This window comes from Hevea brasiliensis, chromosome 4 (assembly GCF_030052815.1).
Source record: "Hevea brasiliensis isolate MT/VB/25A 57/8 chromosome 4, ASM3005281v1, whole genome shotgun sequence".
NCBI classification, from domain to species: Eukaryota; Viridiplantae; Streptophyta; class Magnoliopsida; order Malpighiales; family Euphorbiaceae; genus Hevea; species Hevea brasiliensis.
In genome coordinates this window covers 23,823,843-23,850,218 of record NC_079496.1, presented here as the reverse complement: position 1 = coordinate 23,850,218, position 26,376 = coordinate 23,823,843, and the positions used below count along the sequence as shown (strand labels likewise).

The 26,376-nt window shown below is 31.4% G+C and overlaps 1 protein-coding gene across 1 annotated transcript; it reads right to left on the bottom strand.

Annotated features, from left to right (window-relative positions):
* Positions 1-358: 358 nt before the first annotated feature.
* Positions 359-1,918, bottom strand: LOC110635327 (uncharacterized). Its single transcript, XM_021784615.2, has one exon. The coding sequence runs from the start codon at positions 1,651-1,653 to the stop codon at positions 712-714; it is 942 nt and encodes a 313-aa protein (XP_021640307.2). The 5' UTR covers positions 1,654-1,918; the 3' UTR covers positions 359-711.
* Between the last annotated feature and the right edge of the window lie 24,458 nt (positions 1,919-26,376).

The following is a 26,376-nucleotide window of genomic DNA, read 5'->3' as shown; positions in this document are numbered from 1 at the left end:
GGTAATTAATATCATCTCACAACTACCATCATCGTCACCATCCTTGACTGTCATTTTTATTATTATTATTATTGTTATTATTATTTTTAGATTTCGTGTCCGCAGCCCAATTGACATGTCATTCTCAGACTTCAGATTGCTTAGAATATTCTCGTGTTTGAGTTGAAGGCAACGTGGCCGAAACAGCCACCTTCCTTCATAAAGAAAATGCTGGGTCTCTGTTTCTTCTTTGCATACATAGGGATGGGATTTAAACCTAAGAAATGTAAATATAACCCTCCAACAGTAGCCATTAGAAAAAAAAAAAAAAAGTTAATTTTAAATATGAAACTAAAAAGAAAAAATAAAAATTGATAAATGCAAAGAATGTATAAATGAAATCAACAATTTCCTTTTAACAGTTGGTGGTCTCAAGAGAATTTTTTTTTTTTTTCCCCATACATAAGAGACAATATCAATGAATTAAAAAAAAAAAAAAAATGAAGCTCTAAGACCCATAAATCAATACAAGCCAAATAATTTCACGCCAACTTCGACCTAATAAATAGCACACTTTCTTCCCACGTCGTTGTTTTTTCATTAACCAAACACTATTGAATGCTTAATTAAACAAAGAGTGTGGGACCCCACCAAGCAACCTAGTATTAAATTTGTACACATACCTAATCACATTTCACTTTCAAACTCTCCGCTATCTTCTTCTTCTTCTTCTTACCTTTCCATGTCAACTGGGGCAAAGCTTCTTCCTATATGCATAAAACTGTTTGATTTGCTGGGTCCCTTTTGTGATTCAACATCATCTGAGTCTTCTTCTAGCAACTGCTGATCTTCTTTTGTTAAAGATGAGTACTCAATTTTTTGTTCACCATAGAATTTGAGCATGGCCAAATAGAAGCACATCACAAAAATGGTAATTCCAATTAAGAACCAGCTGAATTGAATGTTGACTAGTGATTTAGCCCTGTGTAGACTCTCCTCCCCTGAACATCTAACCACTTGATGACCTTCCTCTAAGTGAATAAAGCAACCTTTGGGTACTAAAGATGGTGTCCAAAGCACATACCCCATGGTTATAAGCCACACACCTTGGTACATAATACTTGAAGACCTAACAAAGCCGACCATGAAACTCTTAGGAAGCCCAATAGCCATGAGAGTGGTGGCTAGAGAAACAACTATGACAATTTGGAGAAGTAAGTGGTATTGACCTTCGACACCCATGTGGTCAGCTGAGTGAAGATGGAACAGAAAAAGCTGTTGCCCAAAGGCTAATGCTGCAAGAAATTGAGTTAAACCATATTGAGCCTTTGGCCCAATTTTATCAAGAACAATTGCAAAAGCTGCATATACAAAGAAAGTCATTGATATCGAAGAGTGCTCAAAGTTATGAAGATGGTTTGATGGTATGGTTCCATCAGGATCAAAGGGTTGGTGTCTCTTAGGACCAATAAACAGCTCCATAGATACAGAGATAGAGCTCCCTATCATAATCAAGAAAAGCTCTATGTACCTAAATTTTGAGGTTGGAAACCAAGGAGAAGAGGTATAAGATTTGGGTTGTTGAGCATGGAGTCTGATATGATTAAACAAGTGCCAAAAACCAAGAAAAAAGAAGGCAAAGCCTGGAGCTACATGACCCACCAAAGTACCCATGAATGTTTCTGCAAATTCTTGGTTTTCTTGGGTGATTTTATTGAAGAATTAGGTATCGGATATAAACGTTGACGAGAGAGAAAGAGAGAGAGAGAGAGGAGGAGGAGGCGTAGGAGTGGATTGGAGGAGAGTGGGGGTTTTTAAGAGGGAAAAGAGGGGAAATTCTAATGGTTCCAGAGCTTTCTGTGAGGTTTACTTTGGAAATTTATTGGCTTGGAGCGCAAGGTGTTAAAATACAGAGTTTGACAAGCTTTTGGCAGCTCAGCAATTACATAATCCTAACTAGGAGCAGCCATGGTTCCAGAATCCATATCTATATTTTAAGTCTTTCCATCTTTACTAGTCAATTTTGAATGGCCAGAAACAATTGATTATTCTATAAATATAAATATAATTAATTATTTTGATAAATAATGTTTGATTCATATCCACAAACCCAGCAATTCAAATTCTTTACGAAAATTTAAAAAAAAAAAAAAAAAAAGCCGCAATTATTTAAAAGTTTTATTAAGGTCTCGTAGGGACCAACTATAATTCAGATGCACGTGTTTCATGTTATATTTATAAGGGTTTAAGAGACTTGTGTTTCAATGGAAGGACCCAGAGACGAAACTTCTTCTCTGTAATTACAGTATCAAGTCGTATCATTCTCATTCCGATTTGTGAAAGGCTGCTTATAGCCCACATACATTGATTTGGATTTTTTTTTTTTTCTTTAAGATTTGCAAAATCCTCTGTTGCTTAATCATGTGATTTGATTATTTATCGTGAATTTAATATATAATATGTATGAAAATTTATATATTAAATAAATAAAATTTATATATTTATATTTTAAATTTATAATAATTTAATTTTATAAAAATTTTTCTTTGATTATTAAATGTTTAATTAATAATAATAATGAAAGAAAATTTTAAATTATCATAAAAATTATTAATAAATTTTTAGAGCTATTTTATTTCAGCCATTATATTTTAATTTATTTCAATAAAACTCATCTTTTGTTTATTCACTGGTAGTCATTTTGACCAAAATCTGATAGAATCCTCCATACAACTCCAATATGGCTTGTCTTAGCGTGACTTATAAAAAATTTCTCTTCTCGCTAAATCAAATTAAGAAAAAAAAATTAAAAAAGAAACAAATTTTATCTCTATATTGTTTATTTTATTTATTAATTCTTATTTTTAAATAAAAAAATTTTTAAAAAATAAATTTCATCAGACTTGACAAAGATTTAAAATAATTGATCAAAATACAAAAGAATTCAAAATTTGTGAAGAAATGTTAAATAGTTCTTCAAGAGATATATCTTATTTTATAAATATTTTTGCTATCAATACTATTATTTATAGTAGATATTGTATGTTCATTTTGTTTATTAAATTATATTTTTTATAAAAAAAAAAATCAATTGATATCATTACAATTTTATTATAATTTAATCATCAAATTTTAAATTATTAATTATAAAAATATAAAAATTAATGTAAAATTTAATCAACATTAATACAATTGATCTCATCCCTATAGGACAAGATAATTGTCTGTCATATTCTATTACATATTGCTTTGTCGCGTCTTATGCTTGTCTAATTACTTACGTCATGATTTACAATATTAAATATACAGATAATTAATTGCTAATAATTATTTGATAAAATGCATATTATTCATGGACAGAGTTAGGTTTGAATTTTGATTCTCTTAAAATTTTTACTAAAAAAATTTAATAATTTTATTTTTTTTCATTTTAATTTTTCAAAAATAAGGAAATAAATCAATGGTGTGATAAAAGGCTTAGATATATATAGAAATTCCCTATAGCAAATGCTATTGCTTTTGGCTTTTGCTTCATACCCATTTGAGTTTAAATTTATTTTCTTTCCAAAATTAAGGCTTAACTTAATCCTTTTGTTTTCTTCTAGAAATTTTAAAGGGAAATTTATGTAGAAGTATTTTGAATTAAAATTGGGTCCATTTATTTAAAAAAAAATATATCTTCATGAAAAATATTTATTGATAAAAATTAAATAATAAAAAACTCTTTAATTGAAAAAAATTAAAAATTTTAATTTTTATTTATAATTTTCAATGCGAAATTTATTAAATTTTTTATATTGACAGGTTGTTTATTTCTGAAAAATAAAAAATAAAAAACGACAGGTGGTTTCCGGTCCCGCTTATCCACAAATTTCGGCAAGTTTCAAATTTCTTCAGGTTAAATGGACTCATATGACATGACGGCAAGCCGACGGCGTCAAGGATGGGAAATGAAGGCGCTGAGATGATGACGTCAGCTATGTGTTTTATAGTTACGTTTCAAAATTTTAATTAAAAAGTAAATTATTCAAAATGATTTGTCAATCGTAAGTGCTTATTTCATATCTATGATTTCCAAAATCAGAATTTTCTTGGATTTTAAAATTCTCTTTCTTTCCCTCGTTGAAAATGAGAAATAATAGTGTAACGATTATATTATATCAGCTCGTGATGGAGATAATAAGTGACGTTGGAAAAACCAAATAAACTTAAAATGGAATGCATGCAGTGTATGCGTATATAGTTATTAATCTGCTCTTCAGTTTGATATAGTTGAGAGGCCGCATTGATGAATCAACGGTCCAATCAGTGGATAAAAATTTAGTTATTGGGTAAGTAATTCAATTAACGAGTTATTAAAAATTAATTAAATTTATATTTTAATTAAATATTATTTTTATTAATATAATTAAATAAATGTAATTAATGTTTAAAATTAATATTTCAATATTTATTATATTATATTATATTTAAATAAATCATAATAATACTTTTATATTTTATATGAAAATACTAAAAATATTTAAATTTTAAATTTTTATTTTCAATAGTTATAATTAACATATAAAATAAAAATATTTTATAAATATTAAAATCATTTTAATTAATATTAATTTAAATATCAATACACTAAAAAAATCAGTTTTACGGTAAATTTTTACAATAGACTAAAATCGATTATTATTAGCAACTAATTTTACAATCAATTTATAGTTTTATTTTTTATAAAATATTTAATTTTTAAAAATTTAGCAATTAATTTATAATTTATTGCTAAATCGATTGTTAATCAATATTAGAAAAATCTTAAATATATAACTACTAACATATTTTAAAATCAGTTGTTGTTAGAAATCGATTTAAAAAATTTATTACTAAATTAAAATTTTATTTTAATTAACTCTAAATTAGCAACCGACTTGTAATTGATTGTGAAAATTGATTGCTAAAATTAATTGTTATTTACAATCAATTCTTTGTCAGTTACTAATAACAATCGATTTTTATAATTAATTGTAAATCAGTTATTAAATTTTTCTCTCCAAAAATTTCTACTCAATTTTTTTTTATTTGCAATTTGTTTGTAAATCAGTTGCTAACAGCAATTGATTTTACATCCTCAAAAATTTTTGCTCAATTTCTTTTTTATTTGCAATTGATTAAAATCAGTTGCTATTAGCAACTAATTTTGTTGCCGATTTTTTTCTCTGTATTTTTTTTTTATTTTGATTTATAACCAATTTGCAAATCGATTGCTAACAACAACTGATTACAAATCGGTTGTAAAAATTTTTCCTAAAAAATTCTTACCAATTTTTAAAAGAAATTAACGACCTAAAATCGATGTTAATTCGATTATATAAACTACTATTCATTTATTTCCTCAATACTCTTTTTTTTCTCCCTCTTTCTTCTCTTTTCTCTAATTAGTACTCTTTTTCCTATCTCTTTCTTCTCTTTTGTCTCATTTTCTTCATCATCTTTCCATCGTCATCCATTTTATTTTTTATTTTTTCCTTTGTAACATACTTTTTTATCATCTTTTTCTTTTTTATCTATTTTCTTCATCATTTTTTTATCTGTTTTCTTCTTCATTATTTTTCTTTCTCGTCTAGTTTCTTTATCATCTTTTTTCTTTCTTATCTTTTTAATTTAATTTATTTTTCTTTATCATAAAATAAAATTTTTTTTACAAATATATTTTTTATTTGTAGATTATTTGTTGTATTATTTTTAGTAATTTTTTTGTCATATATATATATGGGGTAATTTTTTTTATCAATTTTTTTATTAGTATTTTTTATAATAGTTATTATTAGTAATTTTTTGATTATATTTTTATATTATTTTTTAGTAATATTTTTCATTAATAATTTATTATTTTAGTAATTTTTGAAAATTTTATTTATTTAAAATTTTTATTATTTTTTGGAATTTTTTAATAAGTTTTTTAAATTAACAATCGACTTTTCGATTGTTAAATTAGTTGCAAATAATAATCAATTTATATACAATTTAACTCAACTCAACTAAGCTTTTATCCCATGAATTTAGGGTCGGTTATATAGATTATCTTTCTCCATTCTAAACGATTTTGGATTAAATCATCGGAAATGTGTAATACTTCTAGGTCATATTGTACTACTCTCCTCTAAGTAAGTTTAGGTCTACCCCTTCTTTTCTTTCTATTTCCTAACCTAATGTGCTCTACTTGTCTAACTGAATCCTCCGTATATCTATGCTTCACCTGACCAAACCACCTCAATCTCCCTTCTTTCAACTTATCCTCAATTGGCACCACTCCTACCTTTTCTCTTATACACTCATTACGGAGTTTATCTAGTCTAGTATGACCACTCATCCACCTTAATATTCTTATCTCTGCAACTCTTATCTTAGACACATACAACTCCTTTAGTGCCTAACACTCACTACCATATTCACTACCATATAACATAGCCAGTCGTATTGCTGTACGGTAAAATTTTCCTTTCAATTTATTGGGAATCTTGCGATCACATAAAACTCCCGTGGCACTTCTCCACTTTAATCATCCGGCTTTAATCTTATGACTAACATCCTCCTCACATCTCCCATCTACGTAAAGGACTGAGCCGAGATATTTAAAGTGATTACTTTGGGGCAGTAGCACTCCATCCAAACTAACTCCTTCCCTATCACCAATTCGGCCTTCACTGAACTTACAATGCATGTATTCTGTCTTCGTTTTACTTAACTTAAAACCCTTTAACTCTAGAGTACTTCTCCAAAGTCTAGCTTTCTATTGACTCCTTCTCATGTCTCATCTATCAGGACTATATCATCTACAACTATCATGCACCAAGGGATACTCTCTTGTATATGTTTCATCAATTCATCTAAAACTAATGTAAAAAGATAAGGGCTTACAGCTGAACCTTAATGTAATCCAATTGAGATAGGAAAATCTCTTGTGTCCTCTCTCACTATGCGCACAATAGTAGTTGCTCTTTCATATATATCTTTCAATACTTGTATGTACCTAATAGATACCCTCTTTTATTCTAATACTCTCCATAAGATATCTCTTGGAACACTATCATAAGCCTTCTCTAAATCGATAAAAACTATGTGTAAATCTTTCTTCATATCTCTATATTTCTCCATCAAACTTCTAATGACAAAGATCGCTTCCATAGTTGAACGATCGGATATGAAGCCAAATTGATTGGGAGAGATAGAAGTGTCATAACGTAGTCGATGTTCCACAACTCTCTCCCACAACTTCATAGTATGGCTCATCAGTTTAATTCCCCCTATAGTTTGAGCAACTCTGTATGTCTCCCTTATTTTTAAAAATAGGTACTAAAATACTAAATTATAATAACTATTTTTATTTCGTTTGCTATTAGCAACCAATTTTATTTACTAAATCGGTTCCTCCTAGCAACCGATAGTTTTGTTTATCAAAAGTTTTATTTTTTTAAATTTAATTAATTTAGCAACTTGTTTGATTATCAGTTACTATTTATAACTAATTTCATTGTAACCGACTAAATCAGTTGTTAAATCGATTAGCAATCGATTTTAATAAATTAACAATCAATTTTGTCGATTGCTAATTTATTATTTTTTTTATCATAGTAGTATAACTTGTTATTATTTTAGGTCAAATATCTCTCTCAAGTATGAGATAAATAATTATAATTAATTATCTTAAAATTTTTTTAATAAATAAATCTTTCAGCTAAAATTTAAATCTCATCACTTTGGTACGATCCCCATGTAAATAAAATTTAAATCTTTCAGATAATTATAAATAATTATCTTAAAATTTTTTTAATAAATAACTTGTTATCTTTCACAATAAAGAAAGATAGCACAAAATAGTAACAAGTGATATATTATTCATCATATCCTAATCAATATGGAAAGATTTTAAATAATAAATTTAAGTTTAGCGACAATTAAGGTTTCATTTATTTAAAAAATATATATTTTTTAAAAAATATAATATTTTATATTTTTTAACGGTTGAAACATTTTAAAAAATATGTTAATAATTAAAAAATTAAATTATTTTTAAAGAAAATATTTTTTTAAAAAAATAATTTTTTAAATTTTAATAATCTTAATAAAATGTGAAAATATTTATACATACGTTATGTAAATATATACCACTAGTACATTGAAATCAAATAACTTCCTAGAAACACAATTTACATGGAAAATATTTTTTATATATAAATTATTTTTCGTGAAACAAATAGAACCTTAATATATTAAAAATAATCTAATAAAATTAGTCTAATTAATAAGGATAAGAGTTCTACTTCTTTATTAATTAAGGTTTGATCCTACTAGATAGCACTAAAAAATTATTTATCTTGAATACATTGCATTGAAAAATGCACTCTTAATATTATTCAAAGAGAGGACTTAATTGCAGTGTGTGAAAGCTACCTAAAAATATCTCTCACCGTAAATAAAAGAAAAAATAAGTATATTAAAAATAGATTAATGACCATAAATGAAATTAATTTGTGTAAAGCAATCAAACCTTAGAATTTCAATAGTGAATTTTACAATTAACCCTAAAAGTTTTAAGGGAACAATACCAAAATAAGCACCATACAATTTCATTCCATTAGCACTTTAAACATAAATATTTCAAAAGTGTTATAATTATGCTAATATAGTAGTATGCAAGTAATAATATAATTTTTCAATTTTAAATTAAAATAATTTTTATTTCAATTTTCTATTTTCCTAATTTTTATATTAGTTATGGAATTTAAAACATATTAAAAAAATGTTATTTTATTAAATTTACATAATATATTAACATAATTAATAATATCAAAATATTAACAAAGGAAAATTAAAGTATTATTTTTTCGACGTAAACATGGTTGATTTTTATTTTTGTGAAAATGATTTTTTTTAAGTGAAAAAGTATTGAATTTTTCATTTCAAACAAGAAAATTAATTAAAAAAAATTAATTAAATTGAATTTTTATAAAATTCTAAATTTTAAATTAGGATAATAATCTAATAAAATAGCTCAAATTAACTCATAATCGAAAAATTAAAATAGAAAATCTAAAACTCGAAATAAATTAAATTCAGAACTATCAATTTATCATATTGATATAGTAATTTAATAACGTTGTGCATCGCAGAAGCGTGTAAACTATCAAAAATAAAAAAATTAAAGCAAATACAAAAAACATCAATATTTACGTGGTTCACCTTCTCTATATAGTGCTACATTTATGGGCATGTCATCTTTCACCATTAATAGAATAAACAATTATCGTTATAAGTTTAAAACTATATTACCCATTAACCCAATAACACTCAAAAGAGTCTCCTCTAAACATAACCTAATATATATACTGCTTTAACTACTACACCACATACAATAGGCTATAACCACTTTCTCTTGGATTATGTCATTTCTCTACCTTAGACCAAAGCCTCTTTCCCTTTCATAGGACTGCAATGGGTAAGAGCCCCTCTCTAATGAGCAAAACCAAATATTTAGCAATTAGCAAAACTCCTATCTATAATGGATGACAACCCAAAACTAGGAGCTGAAAGTCACTCTCAATGATTAAAGTTTTATAGTGTTAATTCCCTCAATTTTAATCTGATTAGAAATCTCACTCAATTTAATAATAATATTAAAATAAGAGTTCTACTTTATATATGAAATATTCCTCCATGCTATTAAAAAATATTTCTCCCACTTAAATTAAAAAAAAAATTCTTCAAATTTACTAGGATTTTGAATCATAATTCTAACAAATGATCTAAGGAAAAATTAGGAGTTAAAATCTTAAAAAATTTATTAATTTAAAAGTTTTCAAAGAATTTTTTTTCCCTATAAAGAAGCAAAAGAAAATATTTGAGATACTGAATAAGCTGACAAATGCACTTACTATATATTCGACTATGCCTGCTAGCGAGTTGATATAAAATTTAAAAGATTAATACACTATAAATTATAAGAATTTAATTTAATTAATTTTTATATTAAAAATATAACAGATGAAAATCCTAATTTTTTAATTTAATATTTTATTTTAAAAAACTCAATTATTTTTTATATATATAATTTATTGCAAATTGAAAAAAAAAAAGTTGTTTTGTGCATGCATGAATGGCATCTCAATTGACTGACGCCTATTTTCGACGCAGCATTAATAATACGACTATTGACTAACGTCTTTGATCAACGTACGGAGCTGAGCTGCGCTGACCAATGGCTATGTGGAATTTTCCTTCGAAATTCCGTTTATGCTTCGCAACATGAACAAGCATTTGTATGCGTTTCTTCTCTTAATTGCTAATTTCCTATGCAATGCCATCTACATTAACACTCATATCGTAAGATAAAATGGATCAGACTTAAATCAAGTTAAAAAATTAATTTAAAAAATTTATCTAAATTTTATATTTAATACAAAATTTTTTATTTTAAATTAATGTGTAACAATATATATAAAATTTAAAATATTAATTGAAAGAGACACATGTATATATGAGTGAAATAACATGAAAATTTTTCATACCCGAAGAAATTTTATTGAGAGATATCCCTTGTTTAAAAACCAAAATTTTATAAAAATTTAATTTAATTAATTTTTTTTATTAATTTTTATATTTAGAAGAAAAAAATTAAATTTTTTTATCTTATAAAAATTATTTTAAAAGAAATAAAAGTCAAGCATAATTATGAGAATTTAATTAAAATTTTCTTTTATAAATAATTTATTTTAAAGAAAATTAATTAATCGAGAATAGAGTTGAGCATTAGTTATTCGACTCAAACTAAAAAATTAATTAACAAAAGCAATTCTTTAAAAAAACTAAATTAATTGAAAATTGAACTAAATATATTTATTTTCTCATATAATATATTTTTACTATTTTATATATTTATATTAATTTAATTTATATATTTTAATATTAATTCTCCTTGATTCAATTTCATTCTCTCTTTAAAATTTATAATTATTTCAATTTTTTAATTCTAAATCAAATCAATTGAAACAATCAATGTTCACCCTTAGTCTAGAATGGAGAGAATCGAAGGAACTATTAATTTTTTAAATATATAATGCTTTTATAAATAAATTATTATAGTAGTTAAGATTAAATTATTTTTTTAAAAATTATAGATTAAAAAAATTTATATGCTTAAAAAAATTAAAGGTGCAATATTTAAAAAAAAATATTTTGACAATAGAATTTAATTAAATATAAAAATAAAAATTGAGTTAATTATATTTTGAAATTGGCCAATTTATCCCAATTTTAGCTGTACACAACATGATAGAGAAAGAAGCATGTGAGGAGTTTATGTTGACTATAAGTGAAATTACATTTTGGTCCATAATATTTTATAAAAATATTATACAAATAAGTTTTATATTTTTTGAAATAATTATTTTCAAAAAATATTTTCCAAACGATAACATTACAAAAAAATATTTTTGATACAATGGTCAATTCTTAAGATGAGATTAAGAGATTATAAAAATGAATTGATAATATATTTTATTTTAGTTTTCAATTAAAATTTTTATTATTATTGTGATTTTTTTAAGATGTAAAGTTGAAGAGCATAAGAAAGAAAGGATGTCACGACCCAACCTATGGGTCGGACCGGCACTAGGACCTGGGCCAGCCTAAAGCCCCCGAGGCCCGTAGTAAGCCTAACTGTTCATTAACCCAACTCTAAGGCCCATTTGGGCCCAATTTCAAGAAACCAACCGGACAGAGTCCGGCCATAAAGTGAACCTTTCAACGGGGAGTTTTTGACTCACCCGACCTGTAAACAAAATATATCATCAATTGGGGAGCTCAGCTCACCCTCCACATACTCATATCGGCATAAAAATAAATGGGAGCTCAGCTCCCTCATCCAATCCATCAAACATGCATATAATTTTACAGGTCCACATGACAATTTATATTACAGACCCGAATCATTTAAATATTTCTAACACATGCGGAAATTCTAGGAGTAAATAAAATTACAAAACTATTGATAAACAACCTGCGAAGGAGAAAAGCAGGTTAACCACAATAAAATCCTCCTGTAGCCTGAGAAAAAATATTGAACAGGAGTGAGCGTTCGACTCAGAGAGTAAAATATCAATTTTAACCATAATCTCTATAACTATCTAGAACTAATGCAACCTGTGGAGTGAAATGCAATAGCAACCATATTTCACATCATAACAACAAAAAGGTAATTTGAAGCACTCACGCACCCTGTAACATCAATCATAATATATGGGAGCTGATCCCCTATACAGCTCTCTTAAATCCAACCTGGTGCCAGCGAAGAACTCAGCTCGGACTTCCACTTAATAACCAAATCGGGGTCCCAGCGAAGAACTCAAGCCGTGTCTACCCCGAAGGACCGGGTCCCAGCGAAGATCTCAAGCCGTGTCTACCCGTCCTATCCATAGTCCACACCACATCACACGCACGCCAACGCACGCACACTGCTCCAAATTACCACAACAACATCCATGGCACGCTAACAGTTATGAATGCAACATAAATCGTGCCTAGAGTTTAACTACATAAATATTTGCATATAAGTGATGCATGGGCATGCTTGAACATATAATAATATCGAAATTACAATTAAAATTAATATTTTACTCACAGACTTGATGGCAATCACTGTGGCGGCTGGGCGGAGGAAGAAGGCTGTCCCGGCTCACCTGACAATTATATTACAATTATTTAATACAAATGACCCAATACAAATCAAGAAAAGACCCAATACGTCCTAAGTCGTGCCGAAAATCCGGCAGAATCTCCCCTATACCTAGGACCTACCCAACCTGCAAAAGGGCTCAAAACACACTTCTATATTCACAATCCATATATCCACAACTCAATCACATCACACAGCCCCTCCTGTGCCCATCAAATCAATCATTCATCACAATATGTAAAATTTCAATTTAGTCCTGATAATTGATCATTTTTGCAAAAGCGCTCAAATAAGCTCTAAAAATTATAAAACTACGCCCGCGCCCTTAGAAATATTACTAAGCTATTGCAAAAGAATCATAATTTTCTAAGCTACCACGAATATTTTATGGATTTTTAATCCTATTTAAGCACTAGAAAATTACGAAAAATAAGGTTCGGTTTACCTTTGCCGATTCCGACTTCGAACGCGCCGGGATGCCCGACAATGGTGGGGTAGCCAAAACCTCGATCCAATTCGAGACTTTTCCGTAGCTGGTCTGTTCGCCAGAATTCACAGATCCGACAACCGCCGAATTTCCGCGAATTGAGGATACCTACACGAAGCCCAATAATAATATATAAAAATCGGGGTGTTACATTCTTCCCTTACGTAAAAATTCGCCCTCGAATTTTACACAAGGCGTAATAAAGTACATGATTACACATTGAACAAATAAGGGTACTTGCTACGCATGTCCCGCTCGACTCCAGTGCACTCTTCCACCGATCGGCTCCTCCACAAAACCTTAACCATAGGGATCTGCTTTGATCTTAGCCTCTCACTTGGTAGTCCACTATGGCTACAGGTTGCTCCTCAAATGTCAAGTTCTCCTTTAGTTCTATTACATCCGACTGTAGTACATGAGAAGGATCGGGAATGTATTTCCTGAGCATAGAGATGTGAAACACGGGATGAACGTGAGAAAGGTTGGGTGGGAGCTCAAACCGGTAGGCAAACTGCTCCAACTCTATCAGTAACCTCAAAAGGTCCAATATACCGAGGTGCCAACTTGCCCTTCTTTCCAAATCTCATGACTCCCTTCATTGGAGAAATCTTCAGGAATACATAGTCGCCCACTGCAAACTCCACATCCCTCCGTCTGGGGTCTGCATAACTCTTCTGCCTCATCGAAAAGTTGTTTTGATCGTTCACGATTAAAGGAACTATCTCTGAAGTGTACTGCACTAGGTCTACATCATGCACCTTCGCTTCCCCCATTTCCGTCCAACACAGAGGAGACCTATACTTTGTTCCATATAGTGCCTCATAGGGTGGCATCCCTATACTGGAGTGATAACTGTTGTTGTAGGCAAACTCCACCAAAGCTAGCTGCTCATCCCATTGATCTCCAAAATCCAAAACACTCATGCGAAGCATGTCTTCCAGTGTTTGGATTGTCCTTTCGGACTGTCCATCTGTCTGAGGGTGGAAAGCCGTACTGAAGTTCAACTTTGTGCCAAGTGCCTCCTGCAACTTTCTCCAAAACCGAGAAGTGAACTGGGGCCCTCTCGAGATATTATGGGCGGAACTCCATGCAATCTGACTATTTCTCGAATGTAGAGCCGGGCGTACTGTGCCACAGAATATGTAGTCTTCACAGGCAAGAAGTGAGCTGATTTGGTTAGGCGGTCTACAATTACCCATATCGAATCATATCCTCGCATGGTATGAGGCAACCCAGTCACAAAATCCATATAAATCATTTCCCACTTCCATTCTGGGATAGGGAGCTCTTGCAACTTCCCTGACGGTCTCTGGTGTTCAAACTTCACCTTCTGACAAGTCAAGCACTTGGACACAAAGTCTGCTATGCCTCTCTTCATGCCATTCCACCAATAGCTATCTCTCACATCATGGTACATCTTGGTGGAACCTGGGTGGACACTGTACAGTGTATAGTGTGCCTCTCGCATGATTTCATTCCTGAGGTTGTCCACATTGGGCACACATATCCTAGAACCTTGCACTAGGGCGCCATCATTGGCAAATCCAAACTCACCACCTTCACCCTGCTGTACTCTTTCTATGATCTTCATTAATTGTTGGTCTCTGTGTTGGGAAACTCTAACTCTATCTCGCAAGTCTGGCCTCACTGAAAAATGAGCCAACAAGACCCCCTCATCTGAAAGATCTAGGATTAAACCTTGATCCATCAACTCATGTACTTTCTGAATCAACGGTCTCTTCTCTGCTGAAATGTGCGCCAAAGCGCGGAAGATTTTCTGCTCAAGGCATCTGCTACTACATTGGCCTTCCCAGGGTGGTACTGGATGGTGCAATCATAGTCTTCCAGAAGCTCCATCCATCTCCTCTGTCTCAAGTTTAAATCCCTCTGTCTCAAGTTTAAATCCCTCTGTTGGAAGATGTACTTCAAACTCTTATAGTCGGTGTATATCTCGCACACTTCACCATATAGGTAGTGTCTCCAGTTTTTAGTGCAAAGACTACACCGCCATTTCCAAATCATGGGTGGGATAGTTACGCTCATGCCTCTTCAAATGCCTTGAAGCATAAGCCACTACTTTTCCATTCCGCATCAAAACACACCTAGGCCAACTCTGAAGGCATCACGACACCAGTGTATCCTTCACCGCTCATAGGTAGTGTTAACACGAGGCGATGGTTAGACAGTCCTTATCCTCATCATTATAACTGACTCTATCGAGCTCTCTTCCTGTCCTTTGGATCTTATCCACTTCCCTTTTCCTATTTTTTAGTATTGTTGATATCTTTTCAACCTGCTGTACTTATTCCTTAATTTTTAGTCCTATCTCATCCTTACACATTTTCCTTCAAAGATGTCTATCCCATCATCAACTTTAACTTTCATTTTGTTTCTTAGTCTTATCTTGATTACTAGTTCTATTACTTCAGGAATTCTAACCTTACGATTTACTCCTATCAGCACATTCTTCACCTTATGTAACACTTGTAATTAACCATAGAAAATTTTCCTTGTATCCCCCTTTTCCCAACTTAACTATCAGAATATTATCATTCCCTACCAGCCTTAGTAGGAAATTGCTTATCCTGGATGGATATGAGCCCCAGAACTATAAGTTCCATCTGAACTAACACGGTTATGGAAAATGTGTGCCATGCCTTAATTCTAAACAAGATACTTCACATGTTCATTCTCCTTAATATAATCACATATATTGCCCATAGCTTTCCAAACTCCAGCCTCAACTTTTCCCATTAGTAACAATTTCATCTATTGAAACTCATCCATAAATAGTACTTCATCTAGCTCATAGTTTAGAACAGTCGCAAACCTTAGTAGCTAACTCAATTTAACTCCTATCATTACTCTGATCGTCCTTTCATACTTAACACTAGGTATGCACTTACTGTCATTCTCATATCAGGAAATTGTATATGAATTGGTGCCTATTAAAATCTCAAATAACTAGGTCTCCTTGCCTCAATTTTTGTTCCTTATACAGCCCTCTAGAACCAATAGCACAAGCTAAACTTGGATAGAAAGAAAAATGTCCTCTTATATTCAACTACGCCGGATTGTCCATATAACAACATTTAACCTATGTTTCTTGGTCTTTCTCTTAAAATTTCATCATCTCCTAGCACAATTGTGCTCTACCTATAAGATGTCATCTGCATGAACTCTTTACCGAACCATTGTCCTTCCTGACATAATATTTTATAATTTATTAACTTTACTTATACTCGACCTCTGATTCATATCCATCATCGTTTATATTGTGCCTTAACTTTTGTTGATTCCTGAAAGATTTCTCTTACTAATAGATTCTTCCAACACTAATTCTAATCTTATCTATGGTCATTAGTTTGATCCTTGAACTTTCTAGTGATTTATAACCACCCAGACTTGTCACTTCTCGTTCTACCCCTACTGTTGTCATGTCGTTATTGCTTCACTACAAAGTGATTCTGTTGATCACACTAAAAATGTTTGCCTGACATTCATAATGAACCTCTAACTACCTTGTCACTATCTCAAAAGTCTAACTTAAAGCCTCTGTGTCATTATCTATCATTCTTTTCCTCTCATCATACCTTTTTGATCCCTTAGATTAATTTTTATTAAACTTACTACTTACTAACTTCTTCTTCTCTGCCTAATTAGATAGTCCACAATATCATCGCACACCTTCTAGCTTTTACTCATTATTATTGTATTCCATACCTCCATCACTGTTCTTACTAATGTGGTCCCATTTTGGGTTTTCCATCATTGTCATTCTCCTTGCCAAGAATAACACTTAGCCTACCCTATATCTTAACTTCGTTCCTTTTGTTACGCGCCCTTTAGGTTGTCCTTTCATTTATTTCCTTTTTCTTATCCAAAATAGAACTTAACTATTCTATCCCTGGTTCCATTCTTCTTCCTAACATGACAGCTGTACCTGCTAACTATATCTTTCAGAGTCTCTACCACGTTATCACATATCTGTGCTACTCAGATTTGGTCCTTTGACCACTCTAGCTAGTACTTCCACTGGCATTTAGATTATATTGCATCTGTAATCAATTATCCAAACCTTCATTCTGCACTTCCTCTATCCATTGGCCTTCTATAATTTATCTTCGCTAATTTATTTCTCTTAACACTATTATAATTAGATTATACTATTGTTTTGAATAATGTGAAGTTAGAAAGGAACTCAGGAAATTACAGTCATACTTTTATTGTAGGATCTCTATTCTTATCCTTTAGCTTACATAATATCCTTACTACCTCGAGAACTGATTCTGCAGTAATTTTATTTATTTGTTATTATTATTATTATTATTATTATTATTATTTTCTATATTTACTCAATTCGCCAATATTTAAGATTCCGGGCACCCAAACCTGCCATCCAATTTAAAGGATTTACATCCATCATGATCTTGACTATATATGATTCCTATAATGGGACTTGTATCCTCTCCAGGATACCCGAGCCAACTACTCTCTACCACACTCTACAGTCCCATCAAAGTACTATTTTGTTGGTCCCCATTGTTAATAATAACTTTCGATCCCTTCTGAAAATATAGGACTATACCCTAACTTGCTGCAACAAAGGTACTACATTTACCACGTTGCCCAAACCATGTCAAATTAATGACTCTCCTATCATATTATAGCTCTGTGAATCATTAATTCATAGTTTCGACCTTCCCTAGGTAGTAGGGTTGTACTTTATTCCATACTAATACACACAAGGTATACTATTCTCACTAAGCTCTAAGCAAAATGTTTGTCATTTTGCAAAAATCATCCAAAATTCCATACCGAAGACTAGATGGTCTCACTCTATAGGTGTCACCTTTACTTTGCAACTAGTCTGAAACCTCTGGTCTGATGGCAACTCTTACTGTAACTCTAGCTCATGCTAGGGTAACTGAGTCACTGACTCTAGTTACCACCCAACTGTGACCTTTCGATATTTTAGCTCTAGACTCTTAACCAGGAGTTCCCAACTCCTCTGCAGATATAAAACTCTGTTCTGGTATTACTGTACCAAAACAGAGACTGCCTGCAACATCCTCATCATAAGCACTACAGGGAAGTACGTAGCTCTACACAATAATCTCATGTCGGTACTGTAATCTGCAGCTTACAGAGCAGACATCGAGAACATTGTATAGTTACTACAATACGTCCTGACCGACTAGGTCTCCTAATTTCTTATCTCTCTTGAATCTTCTATTATCATAAACTTATTCTGACTGGGTCACCCACTGATGACTGCCAGCAGTGGTATCCTCATCTTTATCTAGGGCAACTGTACTTTCAAGACTCACCTTTATGTACTCGTGCCTTGCACGAAATAGGCACACCATTTAAACCCATACAGACAGAAACATAGCATTTCTTGGAGTACGTATCTTCATGATAGACCTCAACATGTCTGCTAACTCTATTTCACATTTCTATGTACTCCACGAAAATCAAGACACTAACTGAGGTACTTTTATATTTCCCGAGGTATAATGCAGAATCTAGAAACAAAGAATTACAGAAAAGACAAAACAGAATCCTATGCTCCGCATGTAACATCCTAACAAGACTCTTTTTTACACTCTCAATTATATTCTTTCCCATGAATCTAGAGCCTAAGCTCTGATACCACATTTGTCACGACCCAACCTATGGGTCGGACCGGCACTAGGACCTGGGCCAGCCTAAAGTCCCCGAGGCCCGTAGTAAGCCTAATTGTTCATTAACCCAACTCTAAGGCCCATTTGGGCCCAATTTCAAGAAACCAACCGGACAGAGTCAGGCCATAAAGTGAACCTTTCAACGGGGAGTTTTTGACTCACCCGACCTGTAAACAAAATATATCATCAATTGGGGAGCTCAGCTCACCCTCCACATACTCATATCGGCATAAAAATAAATGGGAGCTCAGCTCCCTCATCCAATCCATCAAACATGCATAAAATTTTACAGGTCCACATGACAATTTATATTACAGACCCGAATCATTTAAATATTTCTAACACATGCGGAAATTCTAGGAGTAAATAAAATTACAAAACTATTGATAAACAACCTGCGAAGGAGAAAAGCAGGTTAACCACAATAAAATCCTCACATGCTTTGAGAAAAAATATTGAGCAGGAGTGAGCGTTCGACTCGAGAGTAAAATATCAATTTTAACCATAATCTCTATAACTATCTAGAACTAATGCAACTTTGTGGAGTGAAATGCAACAACAACCATATTTTCACATCATAACAACAAAAGGTAATTTGAAGCACTCACGCACCTGTAATATCAATCATAATATATGGGAGCCGATCCCTATCTGACTCTCTTAAATCCAACTGGTGCAGTGAAGAACTCATTTCGGACTTCCACTTAATAACCAAATCGGGGTCCCTGAAGAACTCAAGCCGTGTCTACCCGAAGGGCCGGGTCCCAGAAGATCTCAAGCGTGTCTACCCGTCCTATCCATAGTCCACACCACATCACCGCATGCGCCAACGCGCTGCTGCTCCAAATTACCACAACAACATCCATGGCACGCTAATGATTATGAATGCAACATAAATCGTGCCTAGAATTTAACTACATAAATATTTGCATATAAGTGATGCATGGGCATGCTTGAACATATAATAATATCGAAATTACAATTAAAATTAATATTTTACTCACAGACTTGACGGTAATCACTTTGTGGCGGTGGCGAGAGGAAGAAAGGCGTCGGCTCACGACAATTATATTACAATTATTTAATACAAATGACCCAATACAAATCAAGAAAAGACCAAATACATCCTAAGTCGTGCTGAAAATCCGGCAGAGTCTCTCCTATACCTAGGACCTACCTAACCTGCGAAAAGGGCTCAAAACACACTTCTATATTCACAATCTATATATCCACAACTCAATCACATCACACAGCCCCTCCTGGGCCCATCAAATCAATCATTCATCACAATATGTAAAATTTCAATTTAGTCCTTATAATTGATCATTTTTGCAAAAACTGCTCAAATAAGCTCTAAAAATTATAAAACTACCTTGGTCCTTAGAAATATTACTAAGCTATTGCAAAAAGAATCGTAATTTTCTAAGCTACCACGAATATTTTATGAATTTTTAATCCTATTTAAGCACTAGAAAATTACGAAAAAACAAGGTTCGGGTTTACCTTTGCCGATTCCGACTTCGGGAACGCGCTCGGGATGCCTGACAATGGTGGGGTAGCCAAAACCTCGATCCAATTCGGAGACTTTTCCGGTAGGTAGTGCATGCGTAGGAAATTCACAGATCCGGACAACTGTTGAATTTCCGCGAATTGAGGATACCTACACGAAGCCCAATAATAATATATAAAAAATCAGGGGTGTTACAAAGGATAACAAAGATAAAGAGTATATTATAAATTTTATTATAAATTTGAAAGAATAAATTATAAAATTATAAAATATTTATTACTTTTATATTTTATATTTAATTAAATTTTATTACTATAAGATCAAGCGTATACTATTGTATTAAAAGTTTTAAATGTTAGTATAGATGTCAATTTCTTATAACGTAGCAGCTCATACGTCATGAAGTAAAAGGTCAAATTGATTTTTTAAAAATTTTTAAATCTATTATATAAGCCTGATTATGTAATCTTACACATTAAGATTATGGCTGTTTCTTTGTTTAAAAAAAGAAAAAAAAAAAGAAAAAAAAGATGATGGTTGTTTATGAGGAAACTTTGTAGGGATTTTAAATCATTGGTGAGGTCAGATGTATCCTTATAAAATATGAAGATCACGTCTTCATGATTTCATTTATTTATTTAATCAATTTTTTGCTTTTGCTTACACTTCTGAACCATATGCTTTGATTCTGTTACCCTTCGTTATTGATATTGCGTTTTCTACTATTTTTTAATCAGCATCATACATGTCTTCTTTTTTTTTTAAAAAAAAATTATATTAATTATATATAATGGCTTTAATATTTTATAAGTTGAGACCAAAAACTGTATGCCCTGAATATATGATTATGCATATGAGTTGTTTTTCTATACACTTCTAGGATATATATTTATTTAATTTATCATTAATATATTATCTATATCCAAAATATGATAAATTCTATCTAAAATTATAATAAATTATTTTTTTTTAAATTTAGTATATAAATCAAATTTATATTTAGGCTCTGTTCATTTTGCGAAAAATAATGTGTATATAAAAATATTTTTTATAAAAAATATTTTCTAAAAAAATATTTTCTATAAAAATATTTTTCGTTATTTAGTTGTAACGTTGAACTAATGTAATATATTAATATCATGTATGTATAAGCATTTTTATATTTTAATAAAATTATTAAAATTTAGAAAATGAAAAATGATTTCCTCTTTTAAAAAGAGGAAGTGAAAATGACTTAGTTTTCTTTTTGACCAAGAAAATATTTTGCATTAACTCATTTTCTTGAGTGTCCCAAATGCTAGAAAATTAGAAAAATATTTTTAAAAAAATATTTTCTGTGAAACAAACGGAATCTTAATATAGATAAAATTTTTTCCTATATTACATATTAACATAAAAAATTATATAAATAGAAACAAGTTATGCATATATATAGCCTATTTGAAAATTAGAAATTTGTAGGAATTTAATTAAATTAATTTCTTTTTGGTCAATTATTATGTTTGGAAAGATAATAAATAAAAGAATTCAATTCTTTAAACTTAGAAAAGAATTTATTCCAAAAGAAATAGAAATCAGGCCAAAAGTTATATGATTCGGTGGGAATCACTATAAGAAAATACAAATATCAGAGTGACATATTAAAATTTCGTTGCAAATAATATTGATTATTGAGGATTATTGACAAATTTGTCTCTATTCGCCGATACTTTACTAATCCGTCACTAATAGTTTAGCGGCGAGGGTATTAGCAACGGATTAAAATTCATTACTAAAAGTCTACTTTTTGAATTAGCAACAGATTAGGTCGTCATTGAAAATCTCATTGTTAATAAGCTTCTATGACGGATTAGCTACGGATTCATCGCTGACCTATATTATTAGTGACGGAATAGTGATGGATTAGTGACAGATCTGTTACTCCATTATTGAAGCTTGTTTTTCTTTACGTGAATTCAATTACATTCTTTTCTTACATATTTTAAAAGAAGTCACAAAGTATATTTAAAGTCGGATTGGTCATTCGTTCAAAAAAAAAAAAAATCAGGTTGATCAAGAGTCAGTGAATAATAATTTTTGGGTTTAATCAATTGAACCCAATAAAAATAATCAAATGGAAATTTCTAACCAAAAAAGGTTGCTTTTAACGGTTTTTATATAAATAAATAATAAATTAAAAATTATTTCAAAAAAAATAATAAATTAAAATTTAAATTGAGTTAGGTTGATTGAATCAATTGTTAGTCTAATTCTTCGTTTATACTATTTCATTGGTCGATCCAGTGCAATTGAGTGTAAATTTAAAAGTCCATTAGGTTCAACCATTATAGTTAGTGATGAGTGATTAAATATCGATGATGAGTTACTAATAATTAAAATAATACAATATCAATAGTTAACAAAGTTTAATTTTTAGTATTATAATTATAATTATAATTTTCAATTATTAATCAATATTTAAATTTCTTACTAAATACTCGAAATCGACGATTAAGTCCAACTACTTAATGGATGGAATTGTAAAGTGAGGCAAATACATAGCTACTTGTGATGGAAACGAGTATAAGAGACATAATTTATTAGTAAAAAAATTAAATTGAAAGAGGAATAATAGTATTTTTATGCTTTATCTGTATGCAAATTTGACCTTCGTGAGCTTAGCAGTGTAGCCAATTTCAAGTTTAGAGAATGAGGAAGGTTGTGATAGGTTGACAGTCAGCATAAAACTCATTAACTCTCATGAGTAAGGATCCTTTTGATATAAATGTGAGGATGTACCCACCTAAGCATTTGCTATATCAGCATCTAGATGTAGTGTTAAATGAACAAGAGATTTCGGTACATCACTGCCTAGGTGTGTCGAAATATAGGCAAGGGTTTCCGCATGGGTGTGGGCAAAGAAATTAGTCCCACCATATCGATGCCCAAACGTGGTAGAATAGATAAGGATCCTTGCATCTTGATGGATGAATGCAGGTAAAGAAGCTAGTTTAGGAGAGTAAGGTTTGCCTAGGTAGTTGGAACATACATAAGATCATTGATTGAGAAGTCAATGGAGCTTGTAGATACTATATGAAGAGGATATACATATAACTTCTCTCCTAAAAATATATCAAAAAAGAATGAACTATAATTTGCTTCTAATATAAATATAGCTAAGGCTGTGTACGAAGATCTTCTAGTGCATGGGTTCTCATCATCACTCCTGCGTATTTGATTTGCAACATCCTGGTATGTATCTGCTGCATTCTAGAGCAAAATTTATAAGTTGTTCTTTGCAAAATAATTCAAGAAGCTTCTCTGTAGAAACTATAACGAAGATGATGAACCCATAGAGAAGCTTTTTGAATTATTTGGCAAAAAATAACTAATCAATTTAGGACGTAGCAGATACTTACTGAGATGTTGCAAATCAAATACGCATGATTGTTGATGAGGACACCATGCACTAGAAGATTTTTGTGTATGGCTTTGCTTGCATTTCTATTAGAAATAAATTATAGTTCAGTCTTTTTTTATCTATTTTTAAAAGTTAAAGGGCTTATTTATCCCCAAAATAGTAAAAGGACTTATTTAATCTATCTTTAAAATTTGAAGGATTTGTTTGATCTTTTTTAAAATTTCAAGTGCTTATTTGGACCCCGAAACACTTTAAGGATTTATATGATTATTAACTCATATTTTAAGGATCAAAATAGGCCATTTGCCTAGTAATTATATGCTTTATCTGCTTGTAAAGTTCACCTCTGTAAACTTAGCAGTTTAGTCGATCTCAAGCTTAGAAAAAGAAGAAAGGTTGTGTTAGGTTGATGGCCAGTGTAATAGGCCTAATTTTTAAATAATTATTTTATATGCAAATATTGGTATTTTATTGTATTAAATATTTTGAGATTTTTTTAAAATTTTTGAATTTTTAGAATCGGATTTGATTTTCCGAAAATATTAAACTTTGATGATTTTTAAAAATCAATATAAAGTCCATGTGGCCAAAAATAAAAATATATTTGGACTACAAAATTTTCTGAGTTTTTTGAAAATTTTTCGAAATTTTTGGGTCTCGTTTTTTATTCCAAGGCAGAGTAAAAATTTAATTTTTGGGTAGTTCAAATTAGACCGGCCGATTCGAACTGGACCGGGTCGGATCGGCCTCTTCCCATTTTCCCCTCCCCTCTTTCGCATCGTGCCTGCTACCATCCCTTCCCTCTCATTTTTCTCTCTCCTCCCTCCTCTCCTCGTCGGCCAGCCACCACCCCAATCTTCCATGGTTGCCGATGCGCCTCCAAGACGTCTCCCTTGCCGCCGGCCGACACCTCAATTGGCTGAAAAATCATGCCAAAGCTCCCCCTATACGCACACACCATTTTGGTTCCCAATTTCGACCGATTCAGCCACCAATTGTATCGAGTATTGTCCTAAACATCATCTACACCTTGAGAGCTTTCCATAGACACCAAGAACACCCAAATCCATCAAGCGGTTTGTTCAATTTTTGTCCGATAATTTTTAGCCTATTTTGACTTTGGGCTAAATTTCTCGCAAACTGTGAATCTCACAAAAAATCCGAGAGTACCGGAGTGCTCCCCTCGATGAGAGCTTCGTGGCAATACCCATTTCAAAATTTTTCGATACCGTTTTTCGGTGGGTCCATGAAACTTCATAGTATTTTTTCCGGTATTAAATGAGCTTAATAAATTTCGTAAAAATTATGTAGTAACCCCCGTGTTATGGGCTTCACGTAGGTGCATTCAATTCATGGAAATTCAACTATTGATCAGGTCTGCATTTTCGAGTCGGACAGATAGGCGGCCGAAGCTACTTCAGAACCAGGTCAAGATTATAAGCTACCCCACTGTTTTTAGACATCCCGGATACGTTTCCAGTATCAGAATTGGCGTAGGTAAGCCTGACCCCTAAGTTTCCTTAATTATTTAGTTTTGGGTTTAGATTAAAAATCCATAAAATATTCATGGGTAGTTAGAAAATTATAATTCCTTTTGTATTAGCTTAGTAATATTGCTAAAGACCGGGCAAAATTTTAGAATTTTTAGAGCTCATTTGGGTATTTTTTGCAAAAAGGGTTAGTTGTAGGGACTAAATTATAATTTTCTAAAATTATGGTTGTTGACTATTTGGATACGCCCAAGAGGGGCCATGTGATGTGATGGAGATTTGGTTGTGCGACTTGTGGATATAGAATTGTATTTTTGAGCCATTTTAGGTCGGTGGGAAACTCTGTCGAATTTTCGGCATAACTTAGGATGTTTTTTATTCTTTTTAAGCTTGTGTTGAGTCAATTATATTAAATAATTGTAATGTAATTGTCAGGTGAGATGAGATAACCTTCCTGCTCTGCCCAGCCACCACAATGATCTTAGTTTACGTCTGTGAGTAAAATATTGATTTTAATTATAATTTCAACATTATATACATTCAAAGCATGCCCATGCATCACTTATAAATATATATTTACTTAGTTAAATACTAGACACGCTTTATATTGCATTTTTAATTGATGAAATGAATATGGATGTTGATTTATGATAATTTGGAGTAGTGTGTGTTTGTAGTGTGTGTGTGTGGTGATATTGGATATGGGCGAGACGGGTAGACGCGGCTGGAGCTTAACTCATTGGGACCTAATTCTATTGTTGTTAAGATGGGATAGGCCCGACTTGAGTTGATTTCGCTGGCCCCCGCATTTGAACTATTAAAAGAAAGTTCGACTTGAGATGTACTCACTGGCAGAGGTTGGATTTAAGAGAGCTGTTTATGGGATCAGCTCCCATATATATATATTGTTTGAACATTATATGGGTGTGTGAGTGCTTCAAATTGCCTTCTTGTTGTCTGTGATGTGACTTGTATGAAATCTTTGAAGGTGTTGCATTCATCCCTTAGGGTGCACTAGCCTTAGATAGCTATAGAAATTGTACTTAAAATTAGTATTTTACTCTTTGAGTCGAGTGCTCACTCTTGTTCACCTTATTTTTCT

What these genes read in the sequence shown, in the direction of transcription:
- LOC110635327 (XM_021784615.2), bottom strand. Translation starts at nt 1,653, where the DNA reads ATGGGTACTTTGGTGGGTCATGTAGCTCCAGGCTTTGCCTTCTTTTTT.